The 16,103-nt window shown below is 46.5% G+C and overlaps 1 protein-coding gene across 18 annotated transcripts in view; it reads left to right on the forward strand.

The window, feature by feature from the left end:
• The first annotated feature begins 5,715 nt into the window (after window positions 1-5,715).
• BIN1 (bridging integrator 1) overlaps window positions 5,716-16,103 on the forward strand; it is a 122,060-nt gene continuing 111,672 nt past the window's right edge. For 5 of the 18 annotated variants that reach the window (XM_077934572.1, XM_077934564.1, XM_077934577.1 and 2 more), the window contains exon 1: window positions 5,722-5,964. In XM_077934572.1, coding sequence (XP_077790698.1) covers window positions 5,884-5,964 — 81 coding nt within the window. In that variant the 5' untranslated portion in view covers window positions 5,722-5,883. Of the gene's footprint in view, window positions 5,965-16,103 lie in introns of all 18 variants that reach the window. The other 13 variants (XM_077934531.1, XM_077934534.1, XM_077934550.1 and 10 more) reach the window with 7 other exon arrangements.

Here is a 16,103-nt window from a genome sequence, read left to right on the forward strand (position 1 = left end):
ACAATAATTATCTCAGGAATGCAGCTGGCTAGGCAGCCCTGGAAGATAAAAGACCATTTACGCATCCCAAACTCATCCCAGAAACTTCCTGGGAGCAGTTATGCCATTGGTTGGGCTTATCTGCAACCCCCTCTTGCTGGAATTGGCCATGAATCAATGGTGTGAATTAGCAACAGTGCTGATTCCAGGTTCTGATTTCTGATCTTCTCCTGATTTCCTTCTGTGGCCCTTCTCGCCCTTTCCCCTCAAAGGAAGGAGATGAGGCTTCTTGGCTCAGCAGCAGACCAGATGGGAATGAGGGTGTGAGTTTTATTGTGAAGAAGAGGAGCTGCCAGACAACACAGAAGTGTCTCCAAGAGCTTCTGCTTTTCCTCTCTCTCACCTCATCCCAATTCTTTTTGTTCCTGCCTTCACTCTCCGTAACATGCATGCCTATGCACTGCACACACAAGGAATTGCTGCCGCAGACACCAATCCAGTTAAACACTGGTGTGGTCAGAGGGTGGGCTGTAGTACTGAGGCCCACCGGGGGTCTCCAGTCTAGAATTCTGGAAACAATATGCTTGTGCAGATGAACTTTCAAAATGCTGAAATTTTGGTGATCCAAACATTTCATTATTGCTTTTATATCCATTCCGTGTCCATTTTTAAAAAAGCCAACAGCAGCAGCAGTTGATGGCATTCTATAACCTTTGGGCAGCTTGAGATATTTAGCCTCAAAGTTTGTGGAGCACTCAAGACCAGAAATAGTCATGCAGTTGGTGATATCGGTCTAAAATATATATATAATCAGGCGGCAATGAATGATTGAAAAATGAAGAAAAAATTACTGCCCCACATAATCATTACAGTCACTGGTTGCCATCACTTGCTGTATATATTGCCATTGCATAAAAAAATTAAGTAAATCTGAGATGAACTAATTTATCCCAATTCACTAAAATTCTAAACACTGAGAAGATGCAAAGACAGTGATAAAATGTTTGGTGCACCAGTATTTGAAACCGACCTGAAATATGGCAGTGTGCTAAAGATTGCATGCCTCTCTTGCTCTGATGAATCTTACACTGTTGTCTCTCTCCCTTAGTTACTCTGAATAGCACCAATCACCTGTTCAGCAGAGAGGTGAGGACAGCTACATTTGCAAGTCATTGATTGGTGCTATTCACTGTAACTAAGGCTGTGAGCACATTATCCTTCACTCTGGCTCCAGGGCAGTTTGAAGCAGAGTACTGTATACATGCCGGTAGCCACAATTTATATGCGTCCAGTAGTTTCTGGAGGAATACAACTTCTATCTGATTTAAAAACATCAGCTGCGGTTAAGCTGAGATGTGTGCATTTGAGGCAGCAGTTGTGTATGCTCAGATGGCAGCTTTACTGAATAGGAGTTAGGTGTGGGGAAACAAATCAGGTATTGCACATTGGGTGAAGACAACCCCAGCGTCTCTCTGGTCTGCAAAGCAATGTAAAAAAGTGCAGGGGGAGGGAAGGACATCACTGCATTTTAAGGTGTTCATATATACATAGGTTGCCCCTCTACATCTGCAAAACCTGCCTGGGGAATTGTACATGCATCAGCCATTTCCACAAGCACTTCTCCATTTAGTGAGGAATATGAAGGCACAGATCTCTTTCTGCATGCATATGGACCCTAGCTTGCTCAGGGCAAGTCTAGAAATTCTCAGCAACTGTCCTGCGAACAACTAGGTAATCGAGAAACATGGGATTGATGGATGCTGCTGCCCATTCTTAATCTAATCTTTTAAAACGTTGTCCTGTTCCTGCCCTTCTAGAATGATTTGTCACTGAGATAGATGAATCACCATTCTTCTTTTGCTAGTCAGATTCTATTCCATTAGCATAAGAACACAAGAATAGCCTTGATGGATCAGGCCAGTCACCCATCTAGACCAGCATGTTGTTTGCACTGTGGCCAACCAAATGCCCATAGGAAACCCACAAGAAGGACTTGACTGCAACATTGATCTCCCCCTCCTGTGGTTTCCAGCAATGGGTATAGTCATCCTGGACAGTAGCTATTGATAGGCTCCTCGAAATCCACTTTTAAAGCTGTCCAAGTTGGTGGTCATCACTGCCTTTGGTGGGAGTGAATTTCACAGTTCAGTTATATGCTGTGTACACCCTCTCTCCTCTGTTATTTTAAGTTTGCTATTGGATATTTAAAATGAGAGGCCTGGTTCCGGCACACCAAATTCGAAATGAAAACAAGAATTGGAGCAGTCAATCAACAAAAATAAATTGGTATGAGCTGATTATCATTGCTGGCAGAGCATTTTTCTGCTATGTAGATTATGAATAGTCTAGGAAGTTAGGCCTGATGATTCCACAGTGGGTTAAGAGCTTATCTCCTGATAGGTGTGGAATCTCAGCATTCCAGCCAGAGCTTGAAGAGGACATTTCCATCTGTTAAGGCATGGGTAGGCAAACTAAGGCCCCAGGGCCAGATTCGGCCCAAACAGACGGTCTAGGAATCAGCGTGTTTTTACATGAGTAGAATGTGTCCTTTTGTTTAAAATGCATCTCTGGGTTATTTGTGGGGCATAGGAATTCATTCATCCCCCCCCAAAATAGAGTCTGGCCTCCCACAGGTCTGAGAGACAGTGGACCAGCCAGCTGCTGAAAAAGTTTACTGACCCCTGAGTTAAGGAGTGGGGTCCAGATATAAAGTGCGAAGGAGACTGTGTTTGAATGAGGCAGGCAGCCTGCAATCCTAACCCAATTTACATGGAAGTAAGCTCCAGGATTTACTTCTGAATAGGCATGGTGCTAGGGTTGCACTGTAAGCAACTGTGAGCTAACCTACAATTTAATTTGGAGAGGGAATGCTATTAATGTCCCCTTAAAAGGCTATCATTAATATTTTATTGGGGGGGGGGTTCATTTCAGGACTGCACCAGAACCAAAAAGGCTTGAAATAGAAACAAATGTACCCTACTTTCTCGCCTCCAACGATTAAAATTTCTCCCCACCAAAATTTATCAACCAAAGGGTCAGTTTTTAATGTATTTATCCAATGCATAGTACATACACAAGCAAAACCATTAGAATGGATATAACATGGAAAAAGTTGCACATTGTCCCATGACAAATAAAAATTAGGAAATGGCTATATTTACACAACAGTTTTGCTTATTTATTGAGCATTGGGGCTGATCCTATTAGACAAATGGAAGTGGTAGCCTTGGGCAGATGATTTTGGGTGACAAATTGTTTGTTACTTTATTTATTAGGATTGTGTTTTTACTTCTAAGGAGAGAGAGCAATGAGATTATCTGTCTCAGGTGCCAAAATAACTTGGTCGGTCTTGGGTATAATGCCTCTGACTTTGGCAGGGTTGGGGAGCATTTGCTTTTCCACCTCAGGCAGCAGAATGTTTTGAGCTGGCCCTGTTGGGCATATAAAACTAACAATCCAAACTGATTCTAATATTCAAGCACCTCAATCTTTGTTGTTTAGTCGTGTACCTCAATCTAGTCAGGGGTATATCTGGAGTTGGATGAGGAACTGCACTCACAAAGAGATGCTGGATACGGGGACAAATAGAAGAAGACGCCTTCACCCCGGTATGGCTCCCCTTTATCACATACACAGCCCAACAAGACAACGATAAGAATCCACCAACGGCATATGAATCAATATGGCTAACCTGATCCTAAACATCCACCCACCCCACTCACACATGAAAACAGCCAATCACAAATGAACAACCCTCTCACCACCAAAGGAACACAAGCGAATAGTAAAGATGCTGACACAAAACCCCCCACATGCACTAAGTAGAATAGAAGCATTGCCACCCGACCCCACTCACCATGCCCCCTCCACCTCTTTCCCCCTTTTCTTCCTAATGTAACACCAATGTTTCAACAAATGAAACTGATCTGTAAAAAATGTAACTTGAAAAAAGAGACATCGCACATACTTTTGTAAACCAAGAAATTGTTAATAAAAATACATTAAAAACAACAAACAAACAGATGCTGGATATGTAATTCCCTTTTTGTCAAAGCTGTTTGGGCTAATTGGTACAAATACTGATTTATTTATTTATTTAGACAGGGCTATGTGCCCATGACTGTGGCAGGTCTGTGTCTATAAAGTTGTATTGGAGCCCAAATCCCTATTTGATCAATCTATCAATTAAAGCGCTAATAGTACAATGAGTGTGATTTTTGTACCTTAGGTGATTTCCCCCCCAAGAAAATGGTGTGTGTGTGTGTTTGTATAATCACAAAAGGATGGTGGAGCGGTGGTCAATTTCTAACTCCAATTCAAGTTGTTAATATTAGTGTAAAGGTAAAGGGACCCCTGACCATTAAGTCCAGTCGCGGACGACTCTGGTGTTATGGCTCTCATCTCACTTTACTGGTCGAGGGAGCCGGCGTTTGTCCGCAGACAGTTTCTGGGTCATGTGACCAGCATGACTAAGCCGCTTCTGGCGCAAGTACTTGAAATTATTGAAATGAGTCTGTAAGTGACTGTGGAGGCCAATTCTGGGTCCACATGTCCTTCTACAGTGGGGACATTGGTTTCCGGGCGGGAGTTGATCACCAACCTGGTTTTTAATTCAGTGGGGGAGACTCAGCTTCTGGTGTCTTTAGTAACTGCAGACTATGGGGCTACCACAGAGCAGGCCCTTCTTGGTCATAGTGTTCCTTATGTTGGTTTCATACAGGCATCAGCTAAACGTGCATTTATTCATGCAGGTCTTCAGAACACAGGGGGAAGGACTTTGCCTATTTTATCGCTGACTGTTTTATTGCATTTTAATGTGTATTTGTGATTTTCGAACCATGATCACAATGACGTTTTGTGTGTTGCATTTATCTGGTTGACCACTGTGAGAACAGGATACTGGGTCATTGGTCTGAATCCAGCAGCTTGGAAGTTATGTTGCCTACATCTCAGATGTGTGCGAGATGCCTGTGGTTATTCAGGAATGAATGGAAGTTACTTTGTACATTGTCAGAGGTTCTCTGTTCAGTGACCCTGGCGCCAAACACAGATGCCAATTCTTGTCAAATAAACCTTAAGTAAAAAAAGGTGCCCAGCTGTCTCTGCCATCTCTCCTTAACCATGGTTGTTATTCTCACTATGTTAGGGTTTTAATATCCTTAGAGCAAAGAGCCATTTGCCTTTTCCCTACCTTGCAGGCAAAGTATTATGTACAGTACTTCGATTGCATCACCATCATCCAACATTCATGTATTATTATTAAGATTATCTCCAGATTCCTTTTAAGAAGTCTGCCAAGCGGCAGGTGCATTTAATTTCAACCAGAGAAATGCACATTGCTCTAGGGTAAGAGGATAATAAAAAAGCAGGATATTTGATAAAGTTCAAAGATGAAGAGGGCCACGGCGATTTCATCGTAAAACTGCAGCACCCAGCGGAATCAAAGACTTGACATTCATTCATCTTTGAACACAGCAAAAATTAAAAAGTTGCCGGAAAAGGTGAAACCATGTGATTTAACTTAACTTGCAGAAAGCAAATGGGGCAATAATAATTGTACATCTATTTATTTTTCAAATCACGATGCCCATAGGGTTCTCCTCCATGCTTAGCCTACGTTTATTGGCTCCTTAGCTTAAGTTCATTGCTTCTTCGTTTGCTCTCGCTAGGCTCCCGTCCTCGTCCTGCTCCCGAGCAGGGCGCGCTGTCCCTTTAAGAGGCCGCCGCGCCTGGGCTGCACTGTCTCTTTAAAAGGCTGTATCCTGCGGGTCCCCGGCTCTTGAAGAGGGCTATGGCCATTGTTTCGCTCCTGCTCTTTCCCCTCTTCCTCCGGGTCTGATCAATTTAACCACCACCACCGCACAGCTTTAAGACATCTACATATATTTTAAAAAGGACAGCAAGATGGCTGAGATGGGCAAGGGAGTCACCGCAGGGAAAATCGCCAGCAATATGCAGAAGAAGCTCACCCGGGCCCAGGAGAAGGTATGGGGAGAGCGCGGGGCGGAAAAGGCAAGGGGCTGGGCCGGCGGGCCGGGCGTCGCGTCTGCGGTTCCCCGGGGCGCTGATGGGGCTTCATGGGTGCTGGGAGAGGGAAAAGGGTCGCCAGTCCAAGGAGCAGGGTGGGCGGGTGCGCCTTGGCGAGAGTGGCGCAATGCAATTCAGTGGGGCGTCCTTCTCTCGCCTGCTCTCCTGGAAGTGTAGTCCCTGCGGATGATCCCTGGTGCGCCTTGACAGCTCGGCCACGTCTCCTCCTTGCCCGTCACCCCCTCGCTACTTTTTTGGGGTGCCCACGCTGCGAGACCCCCCGGGGTGGGCTTGGGAGCAGGGCAATGCAGTCTTCGCTCCTGGCTTGTAGGCTGCTTCGGAAGTGGAAGTCCGGCTGCCTTCAACACGAGGGCTTCAAATCACAGCCTCAGAAGCGCAGCATGGGGCCTGGGATAGCAGACAACTCCTACGAGCCGAGGACCCTTCTGCCCCTCCTAAAATATTTGAGGGGGCTGCCCCCCAAGTTGATGGCCATTCCCATTCAAATGGTGTGCTTGTGCCGTGTCTTGTAATCGATTATGTGGGGCGCTGCTTACCCCCCCCCCGAATATTTTATTCAAGTTGGCACCCCTGGCCTGGGTAGTGGGAAGAGAGGTGGAGAGAGAGAGATCGGCAACGGGTGTAGGATGGTGGCTCTGCTTATTTTGGAGACTCCTACTTAGTTGGTGAAGCCGAGGGGAAGGTTATTAGGGGCAAAGGCATTATGGCATATGGGATGGAAGAGAAACTCGACCTCTCCATGGGATGATGTCCCTCTGTTCTCTCCCAACCCCGTAATCTCTCCTATATTGGCGTGTTTGTAAGGTGTCCCTCAGCCTCGACCCGCTTCCCTTCCAGCGCTGCAAGCGGGACAGGTCTGCTGTAGGGCGAAAGCGACGCGCGCTGTGCGTGCGGACACACCGCGGCTATTTTTAGCGGCGAAGGTCAGCGAAGGAAAGCGCGAGAAAACCCACCGCCACTACCGGGGGTTTGGCCCGAAGCCCGGACGAGATGGCGAGGCCTTGGGATGGGATTCTGGGCGGACGGATCGACTGGTTCTCGATAGGAAAGGGCGCGCTTTGCGGTTGCCCCCTGGCGGGGGTCCACGGCGCCCAGTTTACGCCTGCAATAAGATGCATTTGTGTTTAGGGGGGGGGGGGGAAGGCTTCGCGTCCCAAAGACCGAACAGGGTTAAAACCCACCTCGAATAGGGAAAGGAAATTGGGGAGGGGGGTGTCCCGGGGAGTTGGAAATCCGCTCTGCAACGTCAGAGGAGATGTGGACGAGATTCCTCGCTTTACGCACGCGTGAGATGTCCGCCTCCTTCCCCACCCCGCCTCCCCCAGGTTAAGATGCTTCAATTGCAGCTCCTTCACCTGCAAAGGGCAAGGACAGCAGTGGGCCGTTTCCTCTTCTGCCTGCCTAACAGAACACGGAGAGCTCAGCCCGGATTCCCCAGCCCCCCCTCTCTCTGTGCTTGGAGATCTCCCTGCTGTCCGTCCCCGTGAGCACCGCTCACAGTCTCTCCATCTCCCTCTCTCTTGAGCGCATGCGGGGGAAGAGCAAGGCAGGCGGGCGCTGTGGCTGGCCTTGGATCTGGCTGGCTCTTCTCCCCTAATCCACTCCTGTCTCTCTATCCCACCCCCCACCCCCGCTTTGCTGTGGCCACTTTTCCCGATTGACAGGCGCGCATAGGTCAGGCTGCTGCGAGAGCGGGCTTGTGTCAAAAGCGGCTTTCTGGAGTGGCTCGGCGGGAGATTAGGGCTGCCTGCCTGCAGTTCCAGCCGAGAGAGACACACAGAGGGCTCTGCGTGGGTCAGGTGCCATCAGAGGCGGCTAGGATTGGGGGAGATGAAAGCCGCTGCCTCTGCCCCCCCCCCCTTCGCTCTGGTCGTGTGGAAGAGACCGCAGGCGTGCTGCATAAGGCGTAGAGAAACCGGATTACTCACTGGGTTTGGAGACACAGATGGGCTTACGCTTGCCTTCTTGCTCAGGGTCTGACTGGCCTGCTGCCAGACTGCCTTCCCCACAGCAACAGCAACCCCCGAAGCTCATTATTGTTATTGCTGTTCTGTGGGGTTGCTGCTTCGCGCCTGCGGGCCTATTCCAACATAGTATCATAGATCTGTAGAGCTGGAAGGGGCCCCAGGGTCATCTGTTCCGACCCCCAGCAATGCAGGAATCTTTTGCCCAGCGATCCTGAGATTAAGCGTTTCAGGCTCTACCGACTGAGCTATCCAAGCAAGCCCATGGAAAGCTTAATTCCCAAAGTGATTCCTTGTACCTGCCAGATAGCATTTTTTCACCATAGTAGCCACACACTTTAGGATTAAGTCGCTGGAGGATGAAGTAAGCATCTAGAACAATTTCTTTTACTATTGCACTTTCTGCCTGACCACTGGGACAATGTTTCTCTCTCTTTGCCCCCAGCATTTTGTTGCTTGCCAACCTTCTAAGCTTGGTCTGCTTTGGGGCCTCCTGCGCCTTCCCCATCACATCAAGCACCAGTTACCTTTTCAGTACCTGACTGTGCAGGGATTCTCCATGTGGCCCTGGGGGTGGTCCAGTGTTGAAAGTGTCCTCTTTCTTAGAGGAATGCCAGGTTAGGGTGGTTAAAGGAGCCAGTCCTGGCAGGAAGGCAGGAGGGAAGCTCTCTAGGGCTGGGAGGGAGACAACAAGCAGAAGCCGATTGCTTGCTGAGTTCCCACTCCAGGTTCCTTCTCTCTCTTCCAGTCACTAACTCTGCCCTGATACTACTGGGATCAGGACTTTGTTTTCTAGAAGAGGACCAGAGGGGAAGGAAGCACATACTCAAAACCTAGAGAGGGAGCCTCCATCAGCTGGTGCTTGACTTTTGACCCCTGTGGTTGCAAGACCTCCAGCAATCTTGCCGCCTTCCTTTGGAGGTGTCTTGCACACCTGCCCCTCTGCAAGGGGGCTTGGCCCAATGTGCGAGAATCCAGGCGTAGGAGGAGAGGTTCTATTTCAGCCTCGCCTAGCTGATGATGGTTGGGGTAAAGTTTCTAAATGAGGTAGGTCTATTTACAGCAGAGCCCTTTTGCCTGTGTGGCAAGTTGCTATGCAGCGCAAAGTGTCACCTTACGCTCAGAAAGGAAGACATGGCTGCTGCACTGCTCCAGAGCAGTTTGGAGCAAATAGTTCTTGATTTGCCGTGGAGCAATTTCATCTGGATCAAGCAAGGGAATAGCATTCTGTCTTATTTTACTTGTCCCCTTTCTCCAGTTCAAATACGCAGTTCCCTTTCTTTCTTAGGGGACAATTATCACCACAGTTTAAGTCCATCGCCTGCATGGCCTGAAGAGCTTTTCTAAAATCTTTATTCAAGCAGACAACTGGCTGTTATTATTCTTTCTTTTTTGTTGTTCTGGCTTTTATAGTTGTAAGACATTACATGGTGTCACACTTAAGTGAATTCTTTCTGTGAGTGGCTTATTTCAAGGGTAACATAATTTACAGTTTTAACACAGAAAATGTAACTTTGTTGTTGTTAGAAACAACTCTGACTTCTGAAATGGAGAATATGTAGCATTTTCTGTTACAGTATCATACCAAAGCCAAAATATCTTTTAAAAATTCAAATTACCAGAAGTTTCTTAACTAAATTACTAGTATTAGACGCAAATTGGAAAAAATAATATTTGGATAGGGAGAATGAACTTCACCCTGTGCTTTGCAGCAAGGCTGGATTCTCCATATCTCCCAAATGATACTCCATATTTTAGAAGTATGTAGCCTGCGGTCTCAATTAGCCTGCCACAAATAAAGAAATCGTCCTGTTAGCCTTTCAGAACCAATATTAGTATGACTGAAGGGGATGGATTCAAAACAAGAAAACTTTACCAGGAAAATGACATGGTGATGGAAACAGAGGCATACCTAGGTACCTAAACTCCCTTGACCCTTGGCAAGTAGCTGTATTGGCACCCCATGATCAGTGCCCCTCTGTCCTTTGTGCCAGCTGACTGGGGAGGAGCCTCCACAGGGCTTCTGCAACAGCCCATGCCAGTCACCGGATTCGTCTGCCCAGAGGAGACTGAGTGCCTCGCCCGGCCATGCAGAGCAGCAGAGGAATGGCCCAGGGAGTGTATGGATTGGCTGGTGGGCTTCTAGCCACTCTGAGGCAGAGTGGAGAGGCATGATTGTTGTGCCTCCCTGGGCCTGCCCCCTTGGTGGGTACCAACCTGACCAACCCCTGGGTGGAAAAGATGGGAGGAGTGGGCACTGCTTCATCTTGTAGCTAGAACACAAAGCAGGAGCAACTTGCCCTGCCTTGCAACTTGTCTTCTTCCTATTGACTAAACAGCTGCTTCCCTGGAATCTGTGGCTGATACAGTCAGGTGGCCATGTGACAAACCCGACAATAGTTTTCCTAAGGCTGACGTTAGCAGAGAGCAAATCCTCCCAGCGAAGTGCCAAATATGGGAGTCCATAGTGCTGTTTATGGTTGAAAAGCAGTGCGCGTGGGTTTGTGCTTAATTCATCATTTAAAAATCAATCTTAACTTGCCCGCCCTCCTTATTCAGTGGTGAGGATGCAAGGCCATGCACATACTACTGAATGAGCATGACCCTTACCAGGTAACTGCAGTACCGAGGTGGGGATCCCTGGAAGCTGTGAACTCTGGTACTGGAAACAGGATTTTGGGATTCAGCCTTCATATACTGTAGGAACAGTGCTTTTGGAGTGGATGCCCTGTATGGACTTTCCCAAACAAAGTCATGGACTTATTTCTGGTGCTCTCTCTATCGCTCTCTCTTTAATGGCTAGAGATATGAAACAAATAACTTTGATGTGTGTTTTGGGAATAAGACAATAAAGCCTCTGGATGCAGGCTCAGTGTAACTGTGAGTAAAGATTTCTGACAGGTGGTAGGTGGTTTTTTTTCATTATTAAAGTGATCTGTGTAACATATGTTAGATGTCTCTGCTATATTTATCCTGTAGACAGGTGTCCACTATCAGTAATTCACAGATGGTTAGTCAAGAACCTTGTGGGAACCCAAGGCTGCCTGCAATGGATGCCTGCATTTTGCAGGCAATGTGACACAAGGGAAATGTGAATTATGGGTAACAAAATCATGAAAAAAGTATGCACGGCACAAAATGGAAATCTTCTGCTGTTGGTGTCAGTGCTTCCTGGAAAGCTACTCTGGAGAGACCACCAGAATAGTGCCAGAAGTGGTGCTGTGGGAGGATAAATTTGTTGAAATCACTTCTCCCCTTCCTGCAGTGGGTTCCTCTCTTGGATCTCAGTCCACTCCCTGAAAGGCAATGCTGGATCCCACTCCATTTGTATAATTGATCTCCTTGACAAAAGCAGACTTGAAATCTGTGTCAATTTAGTTGCAGAGCAATCTTGCAGATATTGTTACACACCAAGATGATTACAGTGAGCCAGATCATTAGGATCTTTCCTGGGTTTGAACCTGGAGTCTTTCCTAGTCCTACTGAGAAATATCAAGGATTGACCCTGGAACCTTTTGCATGCAGGACATCCTCCAGTGGGCTATGGCCTTTCTCCCAGTGAGAAGATTCCTTATTCCTCAGTCAGAAGATCATTAATAGAAGATAAGCATCCCTGGGAAATGCATCACCACAATCAGTCTTCACTGATCTGTGTACATCTGTGGGGGGAATGCATCTGTTCTCCTGTAGGGGAGAATTGGGATCCATGATGTGGGCTGTCTCCGCCCCTCTCACCACTGGCAGGAAGTTAAGATTTTGAGGAATGCATTGGGGGCAAGACAACCCCCCAACTCCAGTTCTATTTCCTGCCTTCATCATTGGTAGGAGGTTTCTCACCTACTCCAGGCATAGGAAAAGAAAAAGGCGGAAACGCCATATTGGAAGGCATTCCCCCTTCTGTTCTTTTGCTTTGTCTTTGCTTCCTAGATCCTCTTTCAGCTCCCTTCTGCTTTCTGTACAAGGTTTTCATTCTCTCTCCCCCTCCTCTCAGATCCATTTTTCTTTCTAGACCCTTTCCCTCGGCTGGGCCTACAGCCCTTTTGAAGTCTTGGACTTCTGTGCTTGGGAGGGAAGCCTAGGAAAAGGTTGAAACATGGCGGAATGGGCCCACTTTTCAGGAGGAGAGCCTTTTCTGGGAGATGGAGCTTTTCTGCTAACTCGTCAGAGGGATCTGTGGGGAACCAGTGTTCTGCCCAGACACTGAGATCCTGCACCAAGGGCTTTTGGGTGGTTCCCTCACTGCGAGAAGTGAGGTTACAGGGAACCAGGCAGAGGGCCTTCTCGGTAGTGGCGCCTGCCCTGTGGAACGCCCTCCCACCAGATGTCAAAGAAATAAACAACTATTGGACTTTTAGAAGACATCTGAAGGCAGCCCTGTTTAGGGAAGCTTTTAATACTGGACGAATCACTGTATTTTAATATTCTGCTGGAAGCTACCCAGAATGGCTGGGGAAACCCAGCCAGATGGGCGGGGTATAAATTATTATTATTATTATTATTATTATTATTATTATTATTATTATTACCCAAGCCACCTGGTCAAGGGAGCCTGGAATTTCCTTGAATTTAGCAGCAGCCCAGGCAGAGGAGGTTTTGGGGGACCCGCAGAGGCCTGATCCAGCAGCGCCAGTACACCTGGAGCTTCTGGTAAGCTGGGGGAGGGGGACCGCCCATGCCTATGCCTCCCTCTGGGATGCCTCCAGTTACTCCTGAGAGGATTGCCTGACTAGGACAGGCTTTGGGCCTCGCCACTTGCCACAACTGATTTGTGCCTCATTGCCACAGAGCTCTTTCTCCCCTGCCCACTGACTAAACATGTGCCATGTTTAGAAAACTTGCTCATTGCCAGTGTTCACCCAGTTATCTGAAAATGCGCAGATCTTTAGGTCTTTAAAACTGTTTAGCACTTCCCAGTGAACTTCTAGATTCACTATGACTTGTCTGTGATTCATTCCACAAACGTTATAAATAATGAGACAGTGAGTTTAATGTGTGTTTGTTCCTCGGGTGACTATTTGTATCCTGAAATAAACCCTTTGTAAATCCCTGGCCTGCTTTCCTTGTTTTAATACTCTAGAATGCTAGGGTATTACATCGCATCCTTCTTGTAATATTCCAGAATGCTAAAGTATTACGTCCGGATATAAAGTTCTAGAATGCTACTGCATCAGACTTGGAGTGCAAAATGTCATAATTTCCACCCAAAGCCCTGATAATAATGCCACGCAGGCCTAGCCCAAGTTATTTTGATACCTGGGTTAGAACATCCCACAAGTACCTCTCCTCCTCCCTGCCCGTAAAAATAGAATAATAAAAAATAAATGGCATTTTGCTGTCCTTTCAGGACACCCAAAATCAGCTGCCTGAGGAGGAGGCTTCACTCTGTCTAATGGTAGGGTTGGCTCTGCTGATGTGTCCTCATCAGCTGCTTTTCTGTTGCTGTTTCTCCCATGGCTTCTTACCAGCGCAAGTGACAGCTGCAGAGTCCCGACTTGTGAGCAGGATCTTGTGCGATGGTCTTTCTTCACAGACAACTGTGCAATTGTTGAAAGAAGATGTGGTGTCAGGGGCAGGGCTCAAAGCGTACGCTTGCTGTGCACGTTGCCCCTGAAATCAAAACAATATGTTTGTGTGGCTCACGTAAAATTGTATAAAATATTCATTGGAAAGTAGACTTTGAAAAAGGAAGACAAAATAAAAATGCCAAACTATACATGAAATCGACAGATTTTAAAATCAGCATGCAAGTCATGCCTGTTCAGAACTCTTCCTTGTGGAAGGAGTTGGGTGAGAGTGACTAGATCTGTAGCTTTCTCCATAAATCCAAATAAAACCTGCTAAATCAATTTTGTGTAAACCCCACTCCAAATCCTGAGCACACATGAGGAAATCTTGGAGAGGAAGTAGTGAAAAACGTGGAACAGAGGAAGAGTGGGGGGAAGGGGGTTCCATACCCAGCCTCTGCAGAAAAATAGGGGCTCAGAACATCCCATCTCCCGGCCACTAATAAAAGTTCAGAAGCCACTGCAGGTGAGAGATGCATCTGTGTGGTACTCTCATGCCACTAGAGAGCATCCCTGTCTGTAGCGGAGAAAGTGCACACACATTGCTCCCTGGAGCATGGAAGGAATTGTGAAGGGAGGGAGACTGGACCTGGCCCAATTTCATTGAAGAAAGGCTCATGGAGGGCATCCTCTGTCCTGGGTTCCCACTTCTATTATTTATTTCATTTATGTATGAAAATGCGTGTGTACATGCAATGTGTTCATAAAGACATTCAGCTTTTCTTGACGCAGAGTTTCTAAAATAATATAGCATGCATATAGCCCTGCTTAGGTATAGACCTTGGTACCAGCACAGATCATTTACAAACAAAACTGCATCACCTGGTTGGCACTAGAAGTAACACATGGATCCTTTGGCTCTTTTTATTTGTTTTTTTTTTACCAAACATTTTATGGGGTTTTCAATCATGCTGCTTAACCTATGAAGGATAAGTTAAGAGATAATATGGAATGATCTGGCTCAAAGTTAAGTATTTTGTAAAAAAGATTCATTCATTTCAGTAGACAAGATGAGCAGGCATGTTGTCTTTTCCACGGAAGTCAGTAGGACTGTGGCTGGACCATGTTCAGTGTTTTGTCATGGTTTCTTCCAGATCCAGAAGAGAGGAAGAAATCCTAGGTTTAGGCATCATTCTGTGTTTTCAAGGGACGCAGGTGGCGCTGTGGGTTAACCCACAGAGCCTAGGACATGCCGATCAGAAGGTCGGCGGTTCGAATCTCCGCGACGGGGTGAGCTCCCATTGCTCAGTCCCTGCTCCTGCCAACCTAGCCGTTCAAAAGCACGTCAAAGTGCAAGTAGATAAATAGGTACCACTCCGGCGGGAAGGTAAACGGCGTTTCCATGCGCTGCTCTGGTTTGCCAGAAGTGGCTTAGTCATGCTGGCCACATGACCCGGAAGCTGTATTGGCTCCCTCGGCCAATAAAGCGACATGAGCGCCACAACCCCAGAATCTGTCACGACTGGACCTAATGGTCAGGGGTCCCTTTACCTTTACCTATGTGTTTTCAAGCTCTGAGTATGTTTGTTCATGCTAGTGTGTGGGGGCAGTCACAACCAGTATTCTGGAAGCAACAGCATCCCCTTTGCTTGCACAAAGTAAAGCTTAATGTTAAGTAAGTGAGGATCATGTGGACAAGTTCCGGTTGAGGGAATAAGACCAAGCTCAACAAGGTTTTGACATCCCTTAGTTATCTCCTCTTTTATTTGTTTATGATTTCATTTTTCTTAACAACAACAGATTTTTGATTTTTTGTGTGTGCATTGTGTCCTTTGTACTTACAATGGATTACAAATTGGCAACTGTTTCACTTAGGCAATGAACCAGGGGTTGTTTACAATGATCTTGCCACAGACATGTGCTTTCCCTGCCCTCTAATGTTTGTGCTTCTGACCTCACTGTCCTCATATTTGCCATAGCTTCTGCAATTTCTCCTCTATTGTGGGGTGTCTTTGCAAACAATCTTGTGTCAGATCCATGAAACGTTTCTTTACTTCATAGAGTTCATTGGACAAACTTATAATGGAGGGGCCTGGATTTTAGATCTCATTTTATGATGAGGACTAGAAGCAGAAAAGTGTCACCTGCATCTGTCTGTGGGATTATGGGAAGATGGGCAGTGAATTAATTTTTACACCATCAATGAGGTGCAAGTTGCCAAATTAGGTAACAAATACTCCTAAAGAATGTGAACTCTGCCTTTGATTGAGACTTAGGGCTCCCCCAAATGATCTGTATATCAAGCATTCATCCTGATTTGCTTGCTTAAAGCTTACATAGTATTTAGGCTATATCCTGTTTTATTGAGCGGTCTGAATTGTTTACAGGCAAATATGTGACGATGAGCCTTCATCTGGATTTGCTTATGGGGAGGTCTTCTTCTTCTTCTTCTTCTTCTTCTTCTTCTTCTTCTTCTTCTTCTTCTTCTTCTTCTTCTTCTATATTATTAATTTGCATTCATCCACCACCACCCTCCACTTTTCAATTTATTTCTTTCAATTTATCACTTTCCAAATTGTTGTGCTAAGGTGATGACAGAGTGCTTAAT

This window comes from Podarcis muralis, chromosome 1 (genome assembly GCF_964188315.1).
Source record: "Podarcis muralis chromosome 1, rPodMur119.hap1.1, whole genome shotgun sequence".
NCBI classification, from domain to species: Eukaryota; Metazoa; Chordata; class Lepidosauria; order Squamata; family Lacertidae; genus Podarcis; species Podarcis muralis.